Source organism: Aethalodelphis obliquidens, unplaced genomic scaffold (assembly GCF_003676395.1).
Source record: "Aethalodelphis obliquidens isolate GAN/ISIS:26980383/991018 unplaced genomic scaffold, ASM367639v1 scaffold26, whole genome shotgun sequence".
NCBI classification, from domain to species: domain Eukaryota; kingdom Metazoa; phylum Chordata; class Mammalia; order Artiodactyla; family Delphinidae; genus Aethalodelphis; species Aethalodelphis obliquidens.
In genome coordinates, this window is record NW_020837970.1 from 11341903 (window position 1) to 11361271 (window position 19369).

At 40.0% G+C, this 19369-nt stretch overlaps 1 protein-coding gene and 1 pseudogene across 3 annotated transcripts in view; both read left to right on the forward strand.

Annotated features, from left to right (window-relative positions):
* TRIP4 (thyroid hormone receptor interactor 4) overlaps positions 1–19369 on the forward strand; it is a 68607-nt gene that overhangs the window by 11381 nt on the left and 37857 nt on the right. For all 3 annotated transcript variants that reach the window (XM_027123303.1, XM_027123301.1, XM_027123302.1), the window contains exons 4-8: positions 1941–2153; positions 4438–4516; positions 7164–7293; positions 9183–9398; positions 13320–13446. In XM_027123303.1, coding sequence (XP_026979104.1) covers positions 4510–4516; positions 7164–7293; positions 9183–9398; positions 13320–13446 — 480 coding nt within the window. In that variant the 5' untranslated portion in view covers positions 1941–2153; positions 4438–4509. The remainder of the gene's footprint in view (positions 1–1940; positions 2154–4437; positions 4517–7163; positions 7294–9182; positions 9399–13319; positions 13447–19369) is intronic.
* LOC113629119 (eukaryotic translation initiation factor 4B pseudogene) lies at positions 14663–16632 on the forward strand (annotated as a pseudogene).

Consider the following 19369-nt stretch of genomic DNA (forward strand, 5'->3'; position numbering starts at 1 on the left):
TAAAAGACCTAATCAAAGCACAGCCCTCAATCCCTCAAATGTGTTATTTTAATGTAACTGGATACTTTAAAGGGAGTGAGATAGAAGTTTCTGCTTAGAGATTTTAGTCTTCCCCTCACAAACATCCTTGAGAGCAAAGGTATAATTGACCAGTTTGAAAAATGGCTACCTGCTAGAATTAGATAACATCCTTAGCACTTGTCTTAGATTTTAACATTTACCTCCGTTGACTTATTTGATACTGTCTGTATATCTCAAGTTTTGGCTTTGGACATTAGGGCGTGTTACCTCTCTTTATAGTAACCAAAGAATTGTTACCTTCATTGTTATAACTCTCCTATCCACTAGGACTCCTGAGATTTTTCTTTGAAACTTCAGTCTCTGGAAATGATTGAGAAACTCTCAATTTAAAGGGAAAGTAGGACTACACCAGAGGAGAGGCATCTATGCACCTTAAGTGTCAAAAGCTGCTGTGGTCTGAATGTTTGTGTACCACTGAGAATTCATACCTTAAAATGCTAATGCCCAGTGTGAATTAGGAAGTGGGACCTTTGGGAGGTTCTTATGTCATGGGGGTGGAGTCCTCATGAATGGGGTTAGTGCTCTTATAAAAGAGACCTCACAGTCCCTAACCCCTTTTGCCACATACAACAAAGAAGTAATTTCTGTGACCTGGAAGAGGGCCCTTGCCCAACCATGCTTGCACCCTGAACCTGGACTTCAGCCTCCAGAGCTATAAGAAATAAGTTTCTGTTGTTTATAAGCTACCTAGTCTGTGATATTTTGTTACAGCAGCCAGAATGGACTAAGGCAGAGGCTGATATAGTTCTCTTTTTAAAGTTTTTATTTTATAACATACATACAGAAGTGAATAAATGAATTTTCACAAACTGACCATACCTGTATAGCCAGAAATAAAACATTACCATTCCTCTAAAAAACTCCCATGTGCCCCACAATGACAACCCTCCCAAGGGAAAACACCATTTTGACTTTGAACATCATAGATTAATTTTGCCTGCTTATGAACTTTGTATAAATGGAGTTAAATAGTATATACTCTTTTGTGTCACATGGTTTATCTCATTGCTATATAGGATTCTGTTAAGTGAATATTCAATCTACTGTTGAACATTTGGGTAGTTTTCCAATTCTAATGCTGCAGTGAATGTTCTTGTATATGTCTTTTGTTGAACATATTTACCCATTTTTTTTGAGTATATGTCCAAGAGGTGAATTGCTGGGTCACAGGATATACATATGCTCAGCTTTAGTAGATACCAGTTTACACTCCCACGAACGGTGTGTGAGAGTTCTAATTGTTCTGTATCCTTGCCAACGCTCTGTATTTTCTGTCTTTTCAATTTAGCTATTCTGGTTGGTGTGCAATGGTATTACACTGGTTTTATTTTATATTATCTTGATGACTGATGAAGTTGAGCACCTTTTCATGTATCTGTTGGCTGTTTGGATATCTTCTTTTATGAAGTTCCTGTTTAGGTCCTTTGCCCATTTTTCCACTGTGTTATCTGTCTTTTTCTTATTGAGTCAGTTTTTTATAGATTTTTCTTACTTTACTGATTGTTCTTATTTCCAGATCTGTGAATATCATCTGCTTTTAGAGGCATTTTTGTTTTCTATGATCTCCAATTTAGCTATACATAAATATGTCACATAAACAGCTTTTATTGCTACATTTACCTTCCACCAGGGCTGACAGCTACTAGCAGAAAAAGCAGAGTATGTTAGCTAGTTTTTCTAGGGCATAATCTTTACTTAGACCCTTGATTATAACTCATTTGTATTTCTCCTACTTCCTTCTTCCATGGTTGCTGGGTAGGGTGTAAGTTATTATTGAACAGAACTGAGGTTTTTCTCTCTTGACTGTTTTCATTGTCATTAATTATTTGATGTTATTTCTGATATCTTTGTACGATCAGGCACAAGAGAACAGCAGCTCCTTAAAGAAGAAGACGAAGTTTGTCAGTTTATATACAAAAGAGGGACAGGACAAGCTTGCAGTCCTGATCCCTGGTCGCCACACTTGTGATTGCCTGGGCCAGAAGCACAAGCTGATCAATAACTGTCTGATCTGTGGGCGTATTGTCTGTGAACAAGAGGGTTCCGGCCCCTGCTTATTCTGTGGTACTCTGGTAAATTGTTTCTTTCCTATTTTACTACTCTTCAGTTTTATACATAGGGACATTCACACCCCTAGTAATTTCTCTTTTTCTTAGTAAATTTCTTCCCTAAGGTGTCCAGTAAATTCTTTTTTGTTTTTTAAATTTTATTGTTTTTATTGAAGTATAGTTGATTTACATTGTTGTGCCACCGGTAAAATTTAGTCAAAAACCCAAGTTGAGGGCTTCCCTGGTGGCGCAGTGGTTGAGAGTCCGCCTGCTGATGCAGGGGACACGGGTTCATGCCCCAGTCTGGGAAGATCCCACATGCCGCGGAGCAGCTGGGCCCGTGAGCCATGGCCGCTGAGCCTGCGCGTCTGGAGCCTGTGCTCCTCAACGGGAGAGGCCACAGCAGTGAGAGGCCCGCGTACAAAAAAAAAAAAAAACCCAAGTAGATATCCTAGAACTGAGGCCTATTTGTGAGAAGGTTTTGAGAACATACCTTGTTGAGGGATCTAAGTCTTGTGTCAGATTAAGTTCAATTCAAGAAAACTTTAGGGCCTGAAATGTCAAAAATTTTTGTCAGTCTTCAGATGTGGCTTATATTCCTAGAGTTACAGAGCCACTGTGATGTAATCCTCAAGTCTATAGCTTCTTTTTCCAGAACACCTTTTTTTTTTTTTTTGCCGTACGCGGGCCTCTCACTGTTGTGGCCTCACCCTTTGTGGAGCACAGGCTCTGGACGCACAGGCTCAGCAGCCATGGCTCACGGGCCCAGCCGCTCCGTGGCATGTGGGATCTTCCCGGACCGGGGCACGAGCCCATGTCCCCTGCATCAGCAGGCGGACTCTGCACCACCAGGGAAACCCAACACCTCCTTTTTATAGCTCCTCATTATCTGAGTAAGTGACCTCAAAAGTGTAGTTGTGGGGCTTCCCTGGTGGCGCAGTGGTTGAGGGTCAGCCTGCCGATGCAGGGAACACGGGTTCGTGCCCCGGTCTGGGAAGATCCCACATGCCGCGGAGCAGCTAGGCCCGTGAGCCATGGCTGCTGAGCCTGTGCATCCAGAGCCTGTGCTCCGCAACAGGAGAGGCCACAACAGTGAGAGGCCGCGTACCACAAAAAAAAAAAAAAAAAAAAAAGAGTGTAGTTGTAATGACTCTGTTACAAACACCCTAGTGAGTTGTCTGGAAGGCTTATTCTGCCAGTTGAGCTGACTGGCAGAAGCAATGGCATTTGGTGTTGGTGAAGGTATACATTTTGTGTTGCTTTGTTTTCCCTTCTCTGGTGGGGCCTTTAATTTTTTAATGTACTCAGATGGTAAGCTGATAGACAATGGATGACCTGAAAAATGTAGTATCTAACATCAAAAATGTTCATAAAACAGCAGCAAATGTCCTCCCATATGGGGCTTTTCTCTAGAGAAACACCCTACAGCTGCTGTGTGCCACTCAGGCAACTGCTAGCAAGTACAGTGTTTTCTGTTAGGTCCCTTGGATCCTTTGGTGAATTCAAGAAACAGAGTAATGTAAAGCAGATAGGCCTTGAGGTCTTGCAGTTTCATAAACTTAATATGAAATTGTTTTTAAGTAACCCCTTCTGCTTTTAAGTAACCTCCCTTCTTACACTTCTAGTGATTTTATAATAAACAGAACTTTTTCTTTGCTTAATGTGTTTATTACTTTATAAGCAGGTAATGTTTGAAGGCAAAGAAGCAAAATACATATAAAAGCTAGACTAGTTTTCACTGCTTCTTTTTCTGGCTCTTTTTAATAAGACACTTGTGGGACTTCCCTGGCTGTCCAGTGGCTAAGACTCCCTGCTTCCATTGCAGGGGGCATGGGTTCAATCCCTGGTCAGGGAGCTAAGATTCTGCGTGCCACATGGCGCAGCCAAAAATAAATACATAAATAAATAAGACACTTGCTTAGCAATTCTCTTGTAAGACTTAGATTTCACGATTAGAACTGGAAGGCTATAAAAAAAAGTCTTGTATATGTTTTCAATATTCTCAGTGGTGGCAAATCTTTATCTTTTGAAAATAGGTTAGATTTTTTTTTTTAACTGTTATTCAGGGACACTTGTAGTGATATCAGTTTTTTGTATGGTTCATAAAAGAAGGGAGAAATGGAAAGAGACTAGGGCAAAACTCATTTGGGTATACTTTTTTTTTTTGGTATACTTGTCTGGATTAAAAAACACTGACAGTCTATTTTATTGCCATATCTAATGTGTAATTTGAGGTTACTTTTTAAGTATATCAAGCAAACACTATCATTTAACAATTGGATCATGTGTCTTACTCATTACTTTATAGGTATGTACTCGTGAAGAACAGGATATTTTACAGCGTGACTCAAACAAGAGCCAGAAACTGCTGAAGAAGCTCATGTCAGGTAGGCAGCAGTCTTCTAACTGGTCACTGTAGTTATGGATACATTTTGTTGTATCTGTGATTGTTTCTCTTACTTGTATCCTGGTATGTAAGATGCGATTTATTTACTCGTTTATTTTTTTTTAAGTTCTTATTAAAACCACCTAACATTGAGCAAAAAAACTAATAATAATACTATTGGATTATAACCCAAAGAATAAAATTAATGTCATGAAGTAACTGAATAAATGAATAAATGGGAGAGAAGGAACTGCTCTTATAGAATTCCAATTAATAAAGTGAAGGAATTATGGTAACAGAAAATTACCATGTCAACACCACAGTAGTATTGATAGTAATTGCTACAGGCAAGATCCACCAGTAGATGCTAAAATTATTGGATGAAAGTTTAAGAATTGGAGATGTGCTAGATCATGAAAGACAAGGAAAGACTGAAGAATCGTAACGGTTTGGAGGAGACTAAGGAGACACTACAACTAATTGCGTTGTAGGATCTTGAATCGGATCCCTAAACAGAAAAATAATATTAGTGGAAAAAAAGTTGAAATCCAAATAAAGTCTGTAATATAGTTAATGGTATTGTACTATTGTTAATTTCTTACTTTTGATAATTGTACTATGGTTATGTGAGATAAGATACTAACAAGGGAAGATGAATGAAAGGTATACAGGAACTCTTAATTTTTTTGCAACTCTTCAAAGTTTTTTATAGTTAAAAAAAAGCATGACAAAAATAGTTAAGGACATTTTTAAAGAGAAAACAATATACTCATTACTTTCCATTTGTGCAAATATTTTGTTCCTGCTTTAATTCATAGTTGTTTTTTAAATATAGATAGATTGGTTGGTATTATGAAGTAGCAATCCTAGTGTATATAGAATTTTACGTTTTTCCTTTTTTAACTGTTTTATAATTATTGTTTATGTTGCCATATATTCTTCATATTTGTAATTTTTAGTGCTTAAAAATAGTCATTAAATTTATTTATTATAATCGATTATCTATTTCCTCATTACTGGATACTTTGACTCTTTCCGAATTATAAATAATACCACAAGTGGTCAACTTTGTTAATATTATATCTTTGATTTATTTCCTTGGGATAAATTCCTAAGAATGGGATTACTGAGTCAAAGAATATTATCATTTTTGACACTTAAGATGTATTTGCCGAATTACTTTACCAAAATATTTTACTAGTCTACAACAATATTAGTATTTTACCCCAAAACCTATCACTATTGGGTTTTGACATTTCATGTTATTTTATTTTTATAGTCGTAATTTATTATTATTATTATTAATGAGGTAGAACATGTCTCCATATTTTTTCCATTTGGATTTTTCTAGGGTCGTTATTATGAGAAAAGGTAGTTCTCAGTGCTTTTCTTATATTCAGAACACAAGAATCAACCTCTTTTTTTTTAAATTTTAAAAGAAAGATTTGACAGGACTTTTTTTCTTTTTAGGACTTTAAATAGCCTAGAGTTTTAGGTGTAGGGAAAGGTCAGCCTTCATTATAGCTTAGTTGTTTTCCTAACACATTTTAGATCTTGGTTCTATCATAATTTATGGCTATCTTTTCTAGGATATATAGATTTATGGTATGTTGTCACAAAGGAAGATAACACATGGGCCGAGGAATGAATGTGGGCTTTAGAGTTAGACAGACCTAACTTTATTTTATTTTATTTTAAATTTATTTATTTATTTTTGGCTGCATTGGGTGTTTGTTGCCGCATGTGGGCTTTCTCTAGTTGTGATGAGTGGGGGCTACTCTTCGTTGTAGTGCATGGGCTTCTCATTGTGGTGGCTTCTTTTGTTGCGGAGCGTGGGCTCCAGGCGTGCGGGCTTCAGTAGTTGTGACACGTGGGCTCAGTAGTTGTGGCTCACAGGCTCTAGAGTGCAGGCATAGTAGTTGTGGAGCACGGACTTAGTTGCTCCGCAGCATGTGGGATCTTCCCGGACCAGGGCTCGAACCCGTGTCCCCTGCATTGGCAGGCGGATTCTTAACCACTGCACCACCAGGGAAGTCCAGACAGACCTAACTTTAAATTTTGTTTCTACCTTTTAATTTCTGACTTACTGAACTCAGTAAATTTACTAATGTCTCTGAATTTCAGTTTCTTTATCTGTAAAATAAACATAATATAAACTGTCTTACAGGGTTATAGTGAGAATTAAGTACTATAGTACGTATGAAGTGCCTTAGCATCTGATAAGTTCTTGTTATTCATTTCTGTCCCTCTGTGCAATTTCTTCTCTTTTTTCCTTTTATTATTTAGTTCTTAGCTTTGATATATAAAAGTATGTTCAAAGGTGATATTTAGCCCCACTCAATAAAGTTTTTCTTATAAGGCATTTTTATATTGTGTTGTTAAACAGTTTGTTACCCTTAGTGATCCACATTTCCATAAGGGAAGAAGTGGATCCTTAACATTTATTGAGAATGTATTATGTTTCAAGCGCTGCTTGATGCCTGACAAGTAAAGCCTGGCCTGTGTACCTGTTTATTTTCCATTGAAATGAAGGCTGTCAGTCATTAGGGGCACAGCCAGATCTACTGATATTTTGTTCTTTGCTGCACAGCGATACAACTAATTGGTATGATTCACTGACACCATTTGATTTCCTTATTGAATTTCAGGGACAGAGAATTCTGGAAAAGTGGACATCTCTACCAAGGACCTTCTTCGTCATCAAGAATTGCGATTTAAATCTGGTCTGGAGAAAGCTATCAAGCATAAAGACAAACTGTTAGAGTTTGACAGAACTAGGTATGATGTGGTTAAAATAAAAAATGCTAAGAAATAGAGTAGTCCATTATTTTGGCACTTGATACCTTCTTAGGGTGGACTATGAAAGTGTTTACAACAAAAGAAGAGCCAGATGCTCTGTGGAGGAGGTCTACAGCTTGTTTTTGAATCATGTCTGAATAAGATAGGCTCCCACCGAGAGGATCCTACCCTGCAATATTTTTTGATTCTTGGCAAATGCTAGTGTACCCCATGGAAAGTTGATTTGGGTTGACACAGTTCCCCACTTGTTTTACTTGAAACCATCATTTATTCAGTCAGCATATGTTAGAGTGCCTACCATGTGCAAACTGTTGGGGGGCCTCTGGATACTTCATAAGAAACTGTCTCTGGGAGAGTGTTAACACCACCTCATGGGAAGACATGATTTATCCTCCCTTTTTCCTTTGACACTAAATTTGTTTTCTGATTCAATAATGTCCCTAAACTGAGTTTTACACTCCTACACTTTTGTCATTGAGCCCACTCACCTCTCTTTAGGAGACAGATTTATGGATTTGTTAGTTCTGTGTTTAATTTTTTTCTCTTTCATTTTTTTCTTCTTCTGGAAAAAATATGTATTGAAGACCAATTAGTGGCAAAGAATGTTTAAATAGGACTTACATGCTCACTTCTCAAGTGGCCATGTGAGAATCCTTAGAAAGACCCTGCATCTCTTACTGTGGTAACTGAATATGTCTATTCCTAGCATTATAATCCTTTGGTTAGACACACCTGCTGCTTTCAAATCATTTGCTGTGAATACATGAGATATACTTTGAAAGCTCTTCGTTAATAAGCCCATCACAAGGTTTGTGACTAATATTTGCTCTTCATCCTTAAATATCACTTTTATCCTTACTCAGTGAAACTTATCATTAGAAATAGAGTACATTTTTTGATAAACAGAAACTGGAAAAGGGTCTCTCCCTATTGGCATTGCCCTTATGCTGGTGAGTTTCTAACGACGCCAATTTCATTATGTAGGTTTGTGTATAGTACCACTCTTAGTCCACTTTAAAACTTTTATAATTCCAGCTGAGTCCTGAAAGAATGAAATCTGAATCTGATTTCAGTATTTCACTATGCCTGAATATATCATACTAATTATTAATTATGCAGTTGAGACTGATTTATGATTTTGGAGTAGTCACTTAACTTCTTTGACGCCCAGGTTTATTATCTGTAGAAGGAGAGAGTTGGATCATCAAGATTCCTTCTAGTTGTTAATTTCTTTGTTGGTATGATCTTAGAAATAGGCCTGATTGTCATATCTTGGAACTTGGCCCTTGTAAATATGTTAAATGAGGGACTGGGGATAGGGTTGGGGTGGGGATGGGGGAGGTGGTGAAAACTGACATATAGTAGTAGAGTATTAAAGATATCCTAAGAATAAGCTTATAGGACTGAGAATCCAGGATGGAACTCCAGTTTCTAAGGGAAATAGCGGCAATTGGGCCTAGCAGGAATAGTCTAGGTCCCAATTGTAGAAGGACTAGGATATTGAGTAAGCTGCCAAGACATGAACTCAGATGCGGCAAAATCAGACATAAGCCCAGTTATAAGAAGGTGAGGGCTGGACTAGTAAGAAAATAGGAGGACAATAGATTTTGGTGCTGTGTCTTTTCCTCCCCAAGGGTTAGATTCGTTCTAAGAGCTGAGCTGAGTCTGCAGTGGGAATAAGGTATACGCAGAAGCTGGAAATCAGGCAGAGTTTGACCTAGTTTTGGAACGTTCTTGAGCATCTATATTTGAGATGATAACCTTCAGGACAGCAGAAGAGTGAGCTACTTGAAACAGCTTCCCAGTAATCAAGTCCCTGTTTGTCAACAGGTGACCTAACTGCCATGTGTTCTTTTTTTTTTCCTTAGCATTCGAAGGACCCATGTCATTGATGATGAGTCAGATTACTTTGCCAGTGATTCTAACCAGTGGTTGTCCAAAATTGAACGGGAAGCCCTACAGAAGCGAGAGGAGGAGCTGAGAGAATTTCGACATGCCTCTCGGCTCTCGAAGAAGATCACCATTGACTTTGCAGGCAGGAAGATCATGGAAGATGAAAATCCTCTAACTGAGTATCACAGCAAGTAAGTGGACAACACCAGAAAGGGTCTGAAAGAAGGGGGCAGTTTAACTGTAAAGGATTTGCCCCCCCCTTTAACGAGTCTGTTATTTTTGTTAATTTTTAGAGCAACATATTCATTTGGAGTAGAAACATGGCATAGTAGCTAAGAAAATTTTGGAATTGAACAGCGAGAGCCACTTGACCTACTAGATAACTACTGTAGTTTTATAAAAAACTGTTTTTAAAACAGTGAGGTACAGTTTGGGCACAGGAATAGATGAATGAAATATAATAGAATCTGGGAAGAGACCCATGCGTCTGCATTGTGTGTGTATGGGTGTGTGTCTATAGTTGTGTAAAACTTTTCTAAACAGTAAGGGAAGGATTAAATAAATGATGGTCCATCAGCTTTGAAAAAAATCTACGTTAGATCTCTACCTCAAAGCATACTGTGAGAATAAGTTTGACTAAAGAGTTAAATGCAGGGACTTCCCTGGTGGTGCAGTGGTTAAGAATCCGCCTGCCAATGCAGGGGACACAGGTTTGATCCCTGGTTCTGGAAGATCCCACATGCCGCGGAGCAGCGAAGCCCGTGTGCCACAACTACTGAACCTGCGCTCTAGAGCCCGCGAGCCACAACTACTGAGCCAGCATGCCACAACTACTGAAGCCCATGTGCCTAGAGCCTGTGCTCCATAAGAGGAGAAGCCACCACAATGAGAAATAAATAAATAAATAAATGTATGTATGTATGTATGTATGTATGTTACGTGCAAGGGAATTTCCTGGCAGTCTAGTGGTTAGGACTCCAAGCTTCCACTGCTGGGGCCCTGGTTTTGATCCCTGGTTGGGAAAGTAAGATCCTGCAAGCCAAGTGGTGTGGCCAAAAAAAAAAAAAAAAAGAGAAGAAAAGTAAGAGTTAAATGCAAAAGAAATAAAAGGATCAGAAAGAAATAGAATAGTAGAAATTTAGGAGAATATAGTTAATGTCCTGGTATGATAAAGTTCTTTCTAAGCAAGATACAAAACCCAGAAGTCAAAAAGACAAAGATATTTTAAATCACATAAAGAAGTACAATACTGAGAGAAAACATTTTAAACGGTTTTAACAGTTCAAAAGAGCAATATCCATAGTATATAAAGAGCTGCAAGTTAAAAAGACACATCCAGTAGAAAAATGGGCAAAGGCTAAGAACAGACAATTTACAGGTGAGGAAATACAAATAGCCAATAAACATTTGAAAAGATGCTCAGCTATTTATCAGGGAAATGCACATTTTGAAACATAATGTATCATTAAATTGTCTGAAATTTATAATTTATAATATTGCATAATCTTTGAGTGTAGGAAAATGGATATGCCCTCTTACTAAGGACGGGAATATTAAAATGTTCAAGTCTCAACACCAAGAGTGAACCCAAATGGAAACTATGGATTTTGGTGATACTGATGTGTCAATATAGATTGATTAATTATAACAAATGTACCTCTCTAGTGAGGGATAGCTGATGATGGGGGAGGCTGTGCATATGTGAGGGCAGGAGGTAAATGGGAAGTCTCTGAACCTTCCATTCAGATTTTCTGTGAACCTAAAGCTGCTCTAAAAAATAAAGTTTATTGAAAAAAATTTATATCACAGCCAATTTCAAGTTACCAACATGAAGTCACTGAACAGAGTTGAGAAAAGATACACATATTAGCTCTAGCACAGTACTGAAAAGAAAGCACGTGGAGATCTCACTCCACGTTTTGGAAATGGCATACATATGTCTCTGTCTCTCTGTCTCTGTCTCTGTCTCTCTCTCCTCTCTCTCACACACACACACACACACACACACACACACAGAAAACTGGATATTGGTGAACACAGTAATGCTTTCTACGCGGTCCAGTCCTCGGTCTTTCTCTTTCATATGTGGCAAATCCATCACAGAATTTTCCTAATCAGAGGTTATTCTCTCCCTAAAACAAATTCTACCACTAGCTTCAAAATAATTAATTTGTTTTTAACTATTATATATATGCTACACAGATATAAAGAAAAAATAAAATTATTTCTGGGTGATGGGTTTACGAATTTTTCATTTTCTTTCTATTAATTTGCATCTTCTAGTTTTTCTGTAATAAACATTGATTGCTTTTATAGTAAGAAAAATCATTTTTATGTGTAAGAAAAATCATTTTTATGTTCAATAAAAAATGGTACAGCCTTTTAGAAGTGAAATCGGACAGTATCTCAAAATTTAAATTGTGCATATTTTTTGACTTTTTGACACCAGGTGCCTAGATGCTAGTTTCTTCATCTCTTTCTCAACAATTAAAAAAATACATTTGCCATTCTGATACAGGAAAAATGTTATTTCATCATAATTTTTATTCACTTTTTTTTGCTTTGCTTTGCTTGTGTGCCAGTAAGTCTGAGCATTCTAAAAATATATTGATTAGCTATTTATACTATTTCTTTCATAGATTCTAGAGTTCTAGATATACTTAACCAGTGTACTAGGTCTCAAATCTATTTCCTTCCTTTAGATTCCATCATCCCCATCCTATTTTATTTATTTATTTATTTTTTTGCTGTATGTGGCCTCTCACTGTTGTGGCCTCTCCCGTGGCGGAGCACAGGCTCCGGACGCGCAGGCTCAATGGCCATGGCTCACGGGCCCAGCCACTCCGCGGCATGTGGGATCTTCCCGGACCGGGGCACGAACCCGTGTCCCCTGCATTGGCAGGCGGACTCTCAACCACTGCACCACCAGGGAAGCCCCCCATCCTATTTTAGACTTGCCTCTTACCTCAAGTTCTTGTTTTGTTTTGTTTTTTGGTTCATGCCTTTGTTTCTGCTTTTTCCTTACTTTGGATATCCGTCCTCCCATCTTTGCCTTTCAGATATCTACCTCCCCTTTGAATGTACTTGGTACAACACATGGGATGATGGGATAATAACCACCAAATGGATTGTATCTATCTTACAGTAATAATTGCATCCTTCCTGTTTTGTTTATCATCTTTATAGCTGTCTTAAACTTGCCACTTGGATTTAAAGCTTCCTGAAGGCAGGAGCCCTGTCCTCCTCTCCTTTTAAGTTGCCTTGTGTATAAGAGGTTCCTAACAAATATCTCTTTAATTGTATTCAAGGTCAGGTTCAGCCTTTCCTACTAGTAGAAGCTTTTCATTATATCGTGCTTTAGAATCATCATCCACAAACATTTGTCAAGCATCTGTCAGGGACATGGAGTACAGCAGCAAGTAATGAAGAGCTGTAGAGCAGAATAAGATATGGTTCCTGCAAGACCTATGATCTCTTACTAACCAGTAGGGTTAGTTCCATAATCTTTAAATGAAATCATCACATTCTTCTATAGGTTGAGAGCCAGATATCCATAGCAAACACCATAGACGCTGGATAACATTGGGTATATTTGATGACTGTTTAAATAGTAAGTGCTACAGGACTTCAGAGAAAGGAATAAGTACTTTTGTACTGGGCTGGTATAGGGCCTCCTTAGAAGTTTTGGGCAGTGAAGCAAGGATAGACTTCAGATCAGCGTGGAAGAGTGGAGAGGGACTGCTGAGTGGGCAGAAGAATAATTGAAGGTGTTGAGAAATAGGCTGCCATAGAATACTCTTCTATGGGTCAGACTGTTTCTAGGCACCTTTTCTAATCTTGGCATTTCTAATAATCTTGTTAAAGAGGTGAATGAGTGTCTTGTGCCCTACCTATTTTCTTAGTGTTCTGGAACTTCTACCAACTCCTACTCCTTAGGGTTCTTGGAGCGAAGAGAAGGGGAAGTTGGTAGGGGGAGCAGGGAAGGTCATCCATGGACCCCTCTTTGAGTGTCAAGTTTTATTACTGTTGAAGAGTTTTATGTGTGTGCTAAATAAAGATATTCTTAGCATAGGACATTACCAATTATTGCATCCTTTTGTTTGTTATCACAGACTAGATGAGGCAATACATGCCCTTGCCAATGGAACCTTGAACCAACCACCGACCAAATTGGATAGATCTTCTGAAGAGCCTTTAGGACTTCTGGTGAATCCCAACCTGTACCAGTCGCCTCCCCAGGTTAGTGGACCTTTGCTCTGATGATGGGAAAAGTTTGGGCCCAGATATTTCTCCTTTCAAATGTGCCTGTTTCATAGGCTGTAGATACCAGTCTGATCTCTCAGTATTCCTACCCATCTTATACTCTGACCCAATTTTTCCAGTTTTTTTGCAGCACTTGTGACAAGTTATCATTTGAGCATTTCCCAAGAGAAGGTTTTGTTAAGTACTATAGAGATTTTAAACAATAATCCCATGGTCCTCTTGTTAATGTTCTTTCTCTATCTTTTATAGAATGTGGGTAGTCCCATAGTGTGGTGTTTTAAATTAATACGTTAATTCACTTACTCATTGTTGTCATTCATTTTGCCATCAGGTACATTGAGCATCTAATATGTATAATCACAGAAGTAAGTGATCAACCAGACACTGCTTCTATCCTCAAAGAATGCATAGACTAGTAGAGGAAAAGATTACATAGGCAGCTCTAATATTAATAGAAATACAAATAAATTACAGTGGAAACCCAAAGGAGGGAAAGACAGTTGAGAGGAATGAAAGAGGCTTTTATAGGGAAGCTGGCATTCCTTAAAAGTAGGTATCCCAGAAAATGGTTTTTGGGGATGGTGGGAAAAAAAATTCCAATCAGAATTAACTATAGGAATAAGGTGTGGGATACACACACAAACACGTATATACATATATGCAGTTAAACAGTGCAAGGGAGGGTTGGGAGCACTGGCCCTCTGCCTAGTCGAAAATCTGTGTATTAATTACAGCTGGCCCTCTGTAAATCAGTTCCACATCCACAGTAGGTTCCACATCTACAGATTCAGCCAACTGCTGATCATGTAGTTCTGTAGTATTTACTATTGAAAAAAATCCACTTATAAGTGGACCCACACAGCTCAAACCCATGTTGCTCAAGGATCAACTACATAGGGAATAGTGAATTTAGACTACCAAGATAGTACTCATAAAAAGGATTATCGGGATTTCCTTGGTGGCGAAGTGGTTAAGACTCCACACTCCCAATGCAGGGGGCCCAGGTTCGATCCCTACTCAGGGAACTAGATCCCACATGGATGCTGCAACTAAGAGTGTGCATGCCACAACTAAGGAGACAACGTGCCGCAACTAAGGAGCCAGCAAGCCACAACTAAGGAGCCCTCGAGCTGCAACTAAAGAGCCAGCCTGCTGCAACTAAGTCCCGGAGCAACCAAATAAATAAATAACCTTTGCATTCTCTCTCCCTCTCCAAACATGGCAGCCTCAGCAAAAAAGAAGAATAAGAAGGGGAAGACTGTCTCTGTAACAGACTTCCTGGCTGAGGATAGAGGGACTGGTGAAGGAAGCACCTATGTCCCCAAACCAGTCAGGTGGGCTGATGGAACAGAGGACCTAGAAGGAGATGTTTCAACCACTTGGCATAGTAATGATGATGATGTGTATAGGGCACCTCCAATTGACCGTTCCTTTCTGCCCACTGCTCCATGGGCTGCTTGGGAACCCAATATCGACCAAATCACCACCCTACACTGCTTTTCTAGGGAACCTGCCCTATGATGTGACAGAAGACTCCATTAAGGAGTTCTTTAGAGGATTAAATATCAGTGCAGTGCGTTTACCACGTGAACCCAATGATCCTGAGGGTTGAAAGGTTTTGGTTATGCTGAGTTTGAGGACCTGGATTCCTTGCTCAGTGCCCTGAGCCTCAATGAAGAGTCTCTAGGTAACAGGAGAATTGGAGTGGACGTTGTTGATCAAGCACAGGATAAAGACAGGGATGGTCGTTCTTTTGGCTGAGATAGAAATTGGGATTCTGACAAAACAGATACAGACTGGAGGGTCCGTCCTGCTACAGCTTTGATGACTACCCACCTAGAAGAGGTGATGATAGCTTTGGAGACAAGTATCCAGATCGTTACGATTCAGACCGATACCGTGATGGGTATCGGGACAGTTATCTTGATGGCCCACGCCGGGACATGGATTGATATGGGGGCTGAGATCGCTATAATGACCAAGGCAGCAGAGACTATGATAGAGGCTACGATTCCAGGATAGGCAGTGGCAGAAGAGCATTTGGTAGTGGGTACCGTAGGGATGATGACTACAGAGGAGGCGGGGACCGCTGTGAAGACAGATATGACAGATGAGATGACCGGTCATAGAGCTCCAGAGATGATTACTCTCGGGATGATTATAGGTGTGATGATAGAGGTCCCCCCCAAAGACCCAAACTGACCCTAAAGCCTCGTAGTACTCCTGAGGAAAATGATTCCACTGCTAGCACGTCCCAGTCCAGTCGAGCAGCCTCTATCTTTGGAGGGACAAAGCCTGTTGACACAGCTGCTAGAGAACGAGAAGTAGAAGAGCGGCTACAGAAGGAATAGGAGAAACCGCAGCGTCAGCTGGATGAGCCAAAACTAGAACGACGGCCTCGGGAGAGACACCCAAGCTGGCGAAGTGAAGAAACTCAGGAACGGGAACGGTCGAGGACAGGAAGTGAGTCATCACAGATGGGGACCTCAGCCACATCTGGCAGAAATGCATGAAGGAGACTGAGAAGTCTCTAGAAAATGAAACACCCAATAAAGAGGAAAACTGTCAGTCTCCAACTTCTAAGCCTCCCAAATCCGAACAGCCTCTAAAGGTTATGCCAGCCCCTCCACCAAAGGAGAATGCTTGGATGAAGCGAAGTTCTAACCCTCCTGCTTGATCTCAGAGCTCAGACACAGAGCAGCAGTCCCCTACAAGTGGTGGAGGGAAAGTAGTTCCAGCTCAACCATCTGAGGAAGGACCAGTAAGGAAAGATGAAAATAAAGTAGATGAGGTGAGTGCCCCAAAAGCCCAAAGTGGAAATTCCAGCCGTGGTCCAAGAGATGGAGGGAACAAAGACCACTGGAAGGAGTCAGATAGGAAAGATGGCAAAAAGGATCAAGACTCCAGATCTGCACCTGAGCCAAAGAAAGCTGAAGAAAATCCAGCCTCTAAGTTCAGTTCTGCAAGCAAGTATGCTGCTCTTGCCATTGATGGTGAAGATGAAAATGAGGGAGAAGATTACACCGAATAGACCTCTGCATTCTGTGCTTTCTCCTAGTCTCTCACCACCCTGGAACATTCGAGAGCAAATCAAACCTCCATCCAGACAAGACAAAATAAAACTCACCGTCTCCTGGAGACCTTTCTTAACTTTTTTTTTTTTTATAAAAGAAACAAAATGAAATTCTTTTGCATGCTGCTGCAGCCTTTAAAGTATTGAACTAACTGGAGACTCACCAGTGTAGCCAGAGAGAGACGTACAGCCTTTAATGCTGTACGTTTAAAGTTGTGGTGCGTTTTTATGACACGTGCAGTTGCCTGTGTGATTAGTGCCTAGGGGCCTCCGTTTAGCAAAATGGCAGTGATAGTGATGCAGTGTCTTGAATCTGGTTGGGCAGCAGGCAGGTATAAGGAAGAGTGTGAGGTTTCTACCTTTAATTCTTATCATCCAGTTATGGCATTCATGAATTCTCAAACATTATCTGAATAAATTCTCCGTCCTCGGCAAGGTAGGTTTAGTCTCTGATGTTGTTTTAGTCTCCAGGAGGCTGCCAGCCCCTCCTCTTATTTAATTCTGAGTTACTGGGGCCAGCCTATGGGGGAGTTCCTTCATTTGTACCCCCCAGGGGGCTAGGTGGGAGTGAGTCTACAGGCCACTGAAGAATAGGACTGTTTGGTGACCTGAATGAATGGGGAAATCATGGTTTGAAAAGAAGCTTGGGGATTTGATGAATTATTTTGCACCAGTAATAGGGAAAATGGTATGACCTCCAGTAAACACATAATCATTTACCTCCTGGAGCAGGAAACACTTAGGGGTTGTGGGAATTCCCAGGTCTTTTTTTTTTTTAAAGAAGATGTTGGGGGTAGGAGTTTATTAATTAATTAATTTATTTTTGCTGTGTTGGGTCTTCGTTTCTGTGGAAGGGCTTTCTCTAGTTGTGGCAAGCGGGGGCCACTCTTCATCGTGGTGCACGGGCCTCTCACTGTCGCGGCCTCTCTTGTTGCGGAGCACAGGCTCCAGACGCGCAGGCTCAGTAGTTGTGGCTCACGGGCCTAGTTGCTCCGCGGCATGTGGGATCCTCCCAGACCAGGGCTCGAACCTGTGTCCCCTGCATTAGCAGGCAGATTCTCAACCACTGCGCCACCAGGGAAGCCCCTCCCAGGTCTTTTATGTGTCGTGGTTTCACCCTTTCTTAAACACTATCCCTTCTGAAAGTTCAAATATATCCATATTCTGTTGAAATCTTGAAGCTTTAAAAATTTAGACTCTTGTCATCGTCTTATGTTCCTCATGCTACTCTTTCCTGTTACCTTCCCACAGGCAGCTTCTGCTTAAGTCACATACTTGACCTCCTAAGCATTCTCTAGAGCCCCTGGGAGCTGTTCAGTGAGGAATCATCATTGCTTTTTCTCAAGCCAATCTTGGCTCCTTCATGTTTTGACACTCACTCCTTCCCTCCAGCCATTCATGCTCCTGCTACTTTGACCCCTTTGACACCTCAGAAAACTTTAGAATTACCAGTCTTAGATGGTAAGCGGGGTTGGTTAAATTGGGAGCCTTTCTTACAGACTTGATTGGGGTTTGGGGAGCTTTTTAAAAAACAAAAGTTTCCTTATCTCCAAGTGAAATCCCACACCAATGTTTGGATTTATAATGTGGCCTAGACCAATGTGTGTTTTTTTTGGTTCTGTTTTTTTTTTTAGCATCCCTTCAGAGAATAAATGATAAAGGAGAAGAACAATTTCACAAGGTCCTGGCTTCTCTTGCAACACAGTAGCTTTACTTGCTTGCTTTTATGTGCACCTTGGTACTGTCAGCTCAACAGATGGTGTCCTTACGGGCAATATTGGTACCTGCAGAGAAAAGACATCTTGGTCTCCTCTCGCATCAGTCCTAGGTTAGACCCTGTCCAGCCATGCAGGGTTGTTGGTTTATGAGTGCTGCAGCAGTGAGCATAATAATCATTTACCCAGTGGACATAAAAGACATACCAAGTGAAGTAACTTTAAATAATTGGCTTGGAGTGCCTAGTAGCTAGGAAGTGGCTTTTAGAGATACCCAAGGTTGAGAGGGTATTTTTTTAAACCATTTGCTATAGATGATGCAAAAGTAGGGTTTGCTCTCTTCATGTCTGCTCCTTCCAAACAGATGTGTGTCCAAAAAAGCTGTTTTTCCCCCCATTCCTCTACCCTGCCACCCTGTTAAAACAAACAGGCATTTATGACCCCACTCCTCAATACATGTAAAATTTGTACAAAAATATCTTCTACGAAAGTGATTTGTAATCTATAGACTTCATACCTGGGAGAGGTCTTGAGATGTAAAATCCCATCCTTTAGGTTGTGGGGTTTTTTGTTTTCTCCAAACAAATCTGATCTTTAAAGTTCAAAATAAAATAAATAAATAATTTTAAAAGGGATTATCATGAGAAATGGAGTAGTTAGGTAGATAGAGTCAGATCACTACAGAGTTAAGTGTTTAGCTAGGACGATTTCACATTTTTACTTTGTAAATAAATGTGAATCATAGAATGTTCTTGAGCAGAGAGATGCAATCAGAGCAGTGCTTTAGGGAGTTTGACTGGAGATACTCATTCAGCACTGTATACATGCCAGGTTCTTTGCTAGGTGCTGGGAAATTAAAAGGTAAGAGCCCTTAAAGTTTTTAAGGACTTCAAATTTAGTGGGAAGATGTGTTTGAATACAAAGAATTTCAGTTCCTTAAGATAATTGCTATGATAGACACATGTCATGGATACAGTAGGAGTTTAGGAGAGAGATTATAAACTCACAGAGGAGTCACAAAAGAAATGGTTTTTGAGAGGAGACTTAAGGGATGAATAGGAATTTCCAAGCAGACAAATTTGGGGAGGGAATTCTAGGTAGGTGGTATAAC